General features: G+C 36.9%; 1 protein-coding gene across 2 annotated transcripts; it reads left to right on the forward strand.

Moving 5' to 3' along the window:
• The first annotated feature begins 798 nt into the window (after positions 1-798).
• On the forward strand, positions 799-7,796 carry LOC135672975 (ADP-ribosylation factor-like). 2 transcript variants are annotated; one of them, XM_065181571.1, is made up of 7 exons: positions 844-1,057; positions 2,798-2,888; positions 3,899-4,014; positions 4,942-5,001; positions 5,088-5,153; positions 7,293-7,496; positions 7,604-7,796. In XM_065181571.1, exons 1-6 carry the CDS (start codon positions 1,001-1,003, stop codon positions 7,485-7,487), a joined length of 585 nt encoding a protein of 194 aa, XP_065037643.1. In that variant the 5' UTR covers positions 844-1,000; the 3' UTR covers positions 7,488-7,496; positions 7,604-7,796. The 2 variants fall into 2 exon arrangements, with proteins under 2 accessions (XP_065037644.1, XP_065037643.1); XM_065181572.1 differs by lacking the exon at positions 7,604-7,796 and having other exon boundaries at positions 799-1,057; positions 7,253-7,375.
• Positions 7,797-7,799: the final 3 nt, after the last annotated feature.

Consider the following 7,799-nt stretch of genomic DNA (forward strand, 5'->3'; position numbering starts at 1 on the left):
AGACTCAAATTTCTCTAAGCCGAAGATGGTTCTATTACAATTCATTTCCATCTGTTGTTGGGAGGAACGTGTCTCCACTTTGGCGGGTGAGGGACACCACTCCATCCACTATTGAGAGTGTGATATGAGTTTGCTTCCATCCGTTATTGGGAGAACACAAACTCATCCCGTAGATTAAAGCCTCTCTATCCGTTGTTGGGGGAATGCTCATTCGAGTATTTGATATAGGCTAATGAGATGATTGATTGAATTTTGATCATGTATTCATTTCGAGTTGATTTTTGGGGTTCCTACTAGATTGAATTTTGATCATGTATTGATTGAATTTTTTTTATTTTTGATTTTCAGATTTAATGAATAAATAAATTATAATAAATATTTATGAATGATAAATAAAATAATATTTATCTACTTGACCTACAGAAAGATACGAAAAAAAGAAAAGAAAAGATGTGACACATTCACTACTATTCCTTGTTGCTAACGGGCCTTATATGTACATTAAATGTTGCTGTTTGACTTTTTTCTGCAAGGAATTTTCACACTATAGCAGGCCATTGTGGCAAGATAGTGTTCTAGAAATCAAGTAATTTTGCATCGTTTGTATTTGAAGGCAAATACAGTACTTCATTCGCACTTGTGCAGCAAATCTTTCTCACGGTTTCTGATTGCGAACGGAGAGAGATCCCTGTAATTGGGCCCCACAGGGCCCTACTCTACCAACTCGGCATGCAGGTAATTAATGCGTGGGACAGGCGAGTAGAGAACCGGTTACTGGCGCATCATCGTATCAACGAGCACGCCTATCAAAGCATTGGCATCAGAGCGAGCGAACCAGCGAGGGGGGAGCGTGAGAGGTTTCACTTTACTTCTTGTCCCCCAAAAAGAGGAGCGGCTTTGGGCCTCCCTCCTCTTTGTCGAAACTTGCAGCAAATTTCGCACGATTTAGATGCCAGGCTAAAGAGTTTTGGTCGCGGACGAATAGAGAGGCAGATCCGCGATGGGGCAGGCGTTTCGGAAGCTCTTCGATTCAATCTTCGGCAACAAAGAGATGAGGGTATGCTCGGTTCCGATTCTTTCCCCTTTGCTTCTAACCATGATCTCATGTTTAAGATTTCGTGATCTCCATTCTTGTCTTCGTTCATTTTTCCTAAGAAAATTGTTTTCTTGGATTGATTTCATCTACAAATTGCTGACGATTTATGGATCTCGTTCCTGTGGCGGGTATAAGAGAACAGGAAGTTGTATATGGAAAACCTGAGCTCTCAGTTCCTTCTTGTGCAAAATTTCTCCTTTTTCATGGTTATTCTTCTGTTGCTCTTCTGGCCGGAATCTATTGTTCAAGAAATTGCTCTTTAGTGTTGTGTGTTACAGATGAATTCACTTATTCTTCTTATTTATTTCTCATAGCTCTTGTTAGCTCGCTAGTTGTTCTTAATCATTTCATGTTTAATCGCATACACTTCGATTTTCTTCCCTTTTAAATTCCAATAGATCATCATTAACTGTCCAAGACAATAACTAAACAGTCTTGCACATATCTAGGTGAGAGTAAGGTATGATGCATAATCCTCTTGTTAAATTAAGGTTTTGTCTTACCCGAATTGTTAAGTACATAATATTATACTTTGTGTAAATGTCTTAGACATGGTATTAGGTTTTTGTCTCCGAGTAGTTGATATATATTGTTCACATGCTATTACTTGATAAGCAGTACTCTTACCTGTAGAACCATGAACCATTGTATGAAACTTGGCTTCAAATGAAAACTTACCTGTTTTCCTCAACCTCTTTACTGGCCAAATGTTGGTTACCCTTGCACCATCATAATATAGCCTTTCAATGTTTTAACAATCTCTGAATACTAAAAAATTGTTGATGGTCTTCAGTGTTGCTTTATGTTGTTTATTAATCGATTGCCTGTAATTTGTCCATGCAATTGAAAGCTTTTATCTGAAGTTTGTGAATTAATCTGGAGATGGTATGCCCTTCTAATTTTTGGAGAAAATATTGAGGGTATCTTTATACACCTTTTAAGTTGTATGCCTACTGTGAAAGTTGGAACAAGGCTCTATACCGTTGAAGTTTGGGTTTGAAATTATGACGCTAAGAAATGTAGACGAGACTCTTGATAAACAGTCAATGTAAGTATAGAACCCTTTTGTAAGGTGTATTGTTATTCAATATAGTGAATCATATGGTTATTTTGTGAAAGGTTTTTTTTTTCACATATACCCCCACGACAGAGCCTAGTGATGGATTTCTTACCTGAAAAAATCAATTGTAGTTATAACCTTGTAAACATTTTACATCAAAGCCCCTGTATTTGTGGCCCAGAAATGATGCTTGAAGTTTAACATATCTAATTTTACTTTGATTACAATATCAAACATCATCTGGGGGCTTATAAAACTCTCTCTCTCTCTCTGAATCATATGGTTATTTTGTGAAAGGTTTTTTTTTTCACATATAACCCCACGACAGAGCCTAGTGATGGATTTCTTACATGAAAAAATCAATTGTAGTTATCACCTTGTAAACATTTTACATCAAAGCTCCTGTATTTGTGGCCCAGAAATGATGCTTGAAGTTTAACATATCTAATTTTACTTTGATTACAATATCAAACATCATCTGGGGGCTTATAAAACTCTCTCTCTCTCTCTCTCTCTCTCTCTCTCTCTCTCTCTCTCTCTCTCTCTTCTCTGAGTTGCTTTTGTTGCACTGCTGTTGTTCAAGTTTTTGTTTAATGGTTTGTGCTTCTCATTCAGTCTTCTTTATTTCTTAAATAACTCAGGTTGTGATGCTTGGTCTGGACGCTGCGGGTAAAACTACAATTTTGTACAAGTTGCACATTGGAGAGGTTTTGTCAACAGTCCCAACAATTGGTACACATGCTTTGTTGACATAGTTACCATTCTTTGTTGACTGCCTTAATAGGCTTTCTAGTAGTTGTTGCTAAAGTGTTATTCTTTGTTGTGCATGCACTTTTCATTGCTCCATTAACTAGAAGGGAAAGGCTATTTATCTCTGATTTTTTTGGCTTGCTTGTAACTCTTAATGCAGAAGTTAATTGCATATATAGTGGTTATATGTATAGATAAAAGAAGTGAAATTAAACTTTTTCTTCAAAATTTCTTTCTTAAGGTCAGAATACTATAGGATAGCTTTGTTACTTAGATGTTTTAACAAGTAAAATTGTTCAAGTCTTATCTAGTTGGGAGAAAACTTGGCCCTGAATTCTGCTGATTCTATTTTTACTCCATCAGCTGAAGAAAGATTGAAGAGAAGATAAGGATAATAAGAACATAAGAGAGAGAAAATGAGGCAAACTAGCTAAAGTAAACTTTATTTGACTGGTACATCAAACATACAATTTCATCTTATTTTTATCCTATCCAAACAATCTTGCAGCTTTTTAGGGCTTTTCTAAGGAAGTAAATTATTTCCCCAAAACCTCTCAGTGAAAACCTGCCACGTGGTTTATAATTAATTTTGGTCATCAGTTGGATCCTCTTTCCTAACTAGGAACACTTGATTAGCTGATTAATAAAAAGAAGGTGTTCACCTCCTTCTCTAGTGTCTTGCATCAGATAAGGTTTATGTCTTCCATCAGGATCCACAAGCCAGAGAAAATGAACCAAGCTTTGTAGTTTATTTAGAGGAGTTGTCAGTAACCTAACATCCTGATATTTCTTTAATAAATTTATTTAACTGATACAACTTTGAGGAAGGTTATAAAGCTATTTAGATGTTTACCTGTTGATATACTAAAACAGATTTGGTGGTTCAATGAAATAGTTTGATATATATATATATATATATATATGTGTGTGTGTGTGTATCATCTCATAATAGCTTAGACTCTCTGGTAATTCTTTTATCTTCATTTATGCAGGTTTTAATGTAGAAAAAGTTCAATATAAAAATGTGATGTTCACAGTGTGGGATGTTGGTGGGCAAGAGAAATTGAGGCCTTTATGGAGGCATTACTTTAACAACACAGATGGTCTGGTAAATAGTTCATATCTTTCTATTAGAAAAACAGTGATAATTATTCTTATCTGTTTCTCATAGAGAAACCTTGTGATATATCCTTTGATAAATATTTTTGGTTGTTTAGGACTGTTTTCTAGTGAAGTTCCTTTTCTATGATAAGTATATCATCTTTGGCGTTTGACATTAATACTAGGAGGCATGCTTTTTTGCAATTTGTATCTTAGGGTCATGTGACGTCCACACTCTATGTAATAACAAATAACCTGTTAGAACCCTTGCAGATTCTAAACTTGGGGTTGATCTCTTTATGGGATCGGCCTCCTTAGAACTCTATAGGGGTTCCTCCCTCCAAGTTGCTGCTCAAAGCTGCAGAAAAGATTCATCTATTGCTTATGAAAAGAGGAGGAATACATGATTATTTATAGGGCTTCTAAACCCTAACTCCTAATAGGACTCCTACTCAAGACTCCTACTTCTAACCAGCTCCTAATAGGACTCTTACTCAAGACTCCTATTATTTTATAACTCCTAATTCTTCTCTAAGAAATAACCTCCTAACCTTAGCCGGCCTCTTCACCTCTTTAATAGGGGTCGGCTTAGGTAGGTTTTGCATGAATGTCTCTTTCAATTAGGACTCTCCTAGCTAGAGTCCTAACATAACCCTGTTTTGATATTCAATCTTTATCACTAAGAACTAAGAAGTTAGAAGGTGAAAAGAAATGGGTCAATGAAAGTTCATAGGACTCCTATTTTTCTTTTTTGTCTCTTGAAACTACTCAAATGAAAGAGTTTAGTCCTGTAAATTATAATGCAGGAACTTCAATATTTAAAATTTTTGACTTTTTAATACTCGTCTCTTCTCTTCCATGTGTTTTAGTTCCTGCCACAATGGAATGCATATAGAAAAATAAGAGTTTTAGTGCCACATTTTCTTTGTTGCAGATCTATGTAGTTGATTCATTGGATAGAGAGAGAATTGGGAAGGCTAAAGCAGAGTTTCAGGTTCTTTTCTTATATCTTTCCATGTATAGAAAAATAGTTTGTTGCTGCTTTTATTTTATTAATGATTTGATAATTGTTCTTTTCAGGCCATCATCAATGACCCCTTTATGCTCAACAGTGTTATTTTGGTATTTGCAAACAAACAAGACATGGTATGTTAAATTGGTAACTCAAAAATAGTACAAGCCTCCTGCTTGTTTGTAATGCAATTCCATGCATCTGAACAAAATCACCCAACTGTTCTTTTAGTCTGATGCTGCATGTTAGTTTTGTGCTATTGGAAAGACATCTGTCTTTTTTATTTTTATAGACAGTTTCTGCATGCATCAAATGCTATTTTGCAATTTGAATCAGTGGCATTAGATTGAAATGCACTTGAAGAAGTTTGTTAATAATCTCATGCATGTTATATTTACTGTCATGAAATTCATGTGTAGATATTTTAATAACTTTGCAACGGTTAGAGTAGGTGTCCATAGCAGTGATTTCAATAGGTGCTCGGGCCTAGCGAGGCCCGAGCACCTCGCTTCATGTCCAGGCGCCTCGTTTCAAAGAGGCGTCGCCTGGGCGCTCGCCCGAGCCCAGGCGTCGGGCGCTTTGGGCGAGTGCTTGGGTTAAACTAGGCGATCGAACCAGATTTTTAGGTCTGGTTGGTCTCCGGTACTTTAGTTGGTTCAATCGAACCAACTAAATCACCGATATCAGGCTCCCTCTCGCGATTTCCCCGACTTCCCCAACCTTAACACTCGCGATTTTGTCGCCAAGATTTGTTCTCCGTTGTCGCTGCTCTCTGCTGCCGCTACCACTGTCGCTGCTCGCCGCTGCCACAATCGCTGCTCGTTGTTGTTGTCGTCGCTGCCGCTCGCCGCGCTCCCACTCCCGCTGTCGCTTGTCACTCTTGCTGTCGTCGCCGCTCGCCGCTCCCGCTCCAGCTATCACCTGCTATCATTGCTGTTGCCTCAGCAGCCTCGGTCTTCTCACACTCTTCTCACTATACTGTTAACAATATATTAACAGTATACTGCTAACTGTATACTAATAATAGTATTTTTATTTATTAGATTAATAATATATTATTTTTGATTTTAATACTATTAATTTTTATTTATTTAATAGTATATTTTTATTTAAAAAAATAAAAAATACTATTATGATTTATTTATTTATTGTGATTTTGTACCCAATTTTCTTAATTTAATAGCATATTTTTTATTTAAATAATTATATTTATTAATTATATTATATATTTTTATATTTTAGCGTCTCGCTTCGCTCGGGCGAGCGCCTCGAGCGTTTTTGGACCTTGGCGCCTTTTGACACCTAGCGCTTTTTAAATTACTGGTCCATAGAAAGGTCCAGTAAATGTTTTTGCTTAAAAATTCATATTAAAGTACAATAACGTATTCAGTCTTCGGGTAATAAATCTTATTTCTTGCAATTCCTTAGTCTATGCCACTCACAAGGTTCTAAGTCTTTGTCTGATCTTTAAATTGGTCTGCACTTGGTAAATAAAATTTGATGTTACATTGCACATATAGCTGAACTTATTTGGTACTTTTGGGCTTGTCTTCATATGGAATTTTCAGCTCTATAGTTTCTTGTTGATTTTTTTATATTTATTTTACTGAAGTTTCAACTTGATGTTCATCATGCCGGAAGACAGAAGTGATTGCTAGTTGTTTGTTTTTCCTTATTCCATTTCATTAGTTCATAAGTTGGAAAGTTCCGATAACCGATTTGATGAACAGGTTTCATGACATTGTGAACTTGTGATGACTCCAGCAGGCTAATTATCATGCTGCTAGCCATAGGCTAATTATCATTCTGTCCTTTGTCATTTTTGTCATGTCATTTCATTCGCTATGTGGGCTAGTTGTAGCTGCCATGTCAAGGACTTATTGGCACCAAGTCATCCGTAAACCTGGGTTCATGTATCTCAATTAGACTTTCTTCAGTTTGTTGGTTGTTCTGCCAAGAATAGTGGGCCATTTCCTGCATATGATATGTCTGTCTTCCACTGGCTAATTTCTGTTCTTCATGAGACTTCTCAAATCATCAATATTCTGTCGTTTTAGCAGATATTTGGTTATTAAAAGAGAGTTCGGATGGAGTTTTAATTTGGCCAAGATGAAATATGTTGAGTTGTATTCATTCAACAGGTCCTTGCATTGGTTTAGCTGATGATTTTATCTTGAAATGCATCCATGTACTATAAATGAAAATTTGTTTTTGTTTTTTTTTCGTTCTGTAGCCATATAAACTATAACCCCTGATGATGAGATCCTGTTTAGAGAGGTGCAATGACCCCCATGGAGGTGTGCGAGGGGCTTGGTCTCTATGACCTGAGGAACCGGGTGTGGCACATTCAAGGAACTTGTGCTCTTCGAGGTGATGGCCTCTATGAGGGTTTGGACTGGCTCGCCAGTACTCTGAAAGAACTGCAACCTTCAGGTCGTGCAACCTCAGTCGGCACCTCGTCAAGTTGACCATAGAAGGTTCACACCGAATACCCTAGATTCTTTTCTTTCTCAGCTATCTTTGCATTCGAGCATCATTGTGCCTTTGAATGTGTTTTTACTTGATAAGAAGTTCCAATTTTCAGGTTTCTGCCGCCCTGCCAAAAATGCTCTTGATGCAAGCTGAATCTAGTCAAATCTTCATGCTAATTGGAGTTATTTCTCCCTAATTGTCTTAACATCTGTCAACTTCCTGTAATTTCTGATGCAAGCTAAGGACATTTGCTCCTGGGGAACTATTGTTTGAATCTTTAATGTATATCTGTGACTTGTTCCAAACAC

Source organism: Musa acuminata, chromosome BXJ1-5 (assembly GCF_036884655.1).
Source record: "Musa acuminata AAA Group cultivar baxijiao chromosome BXJ1-5, Cavendish_Baxijiao_AAA, whole genome shotgun sequence".
NCBI lineage: Eukaryota > Viridiplantae > Streptophyta > Magnoliopsida > Zingiberales > Musaceae > Musa > Musa acuminata.

Coding starts and splice junctions, on each gene's coding strand:
- LOC135672975 (XM_065181571.1), top strand. CDS start 1,001: ATGGGGCAGGCGTTTCGGAAGCTCTTCGATTCAATCTTCGGCAACAAA. Junction 1,058..2,797: donor TCGGCAACAAAGAGATGAGG/GTATGCTCGGTT, acceptor TAAATAACTCAG/GTTGTGATGCTTGGTCTGGA. Junction 4,015..4,941: donor TTAACAACACAGATGGTCTG/GTAAATAGTTCA, acceptor TCTTTGTTGCAG/ATCTATGTAGTTGATTCATT.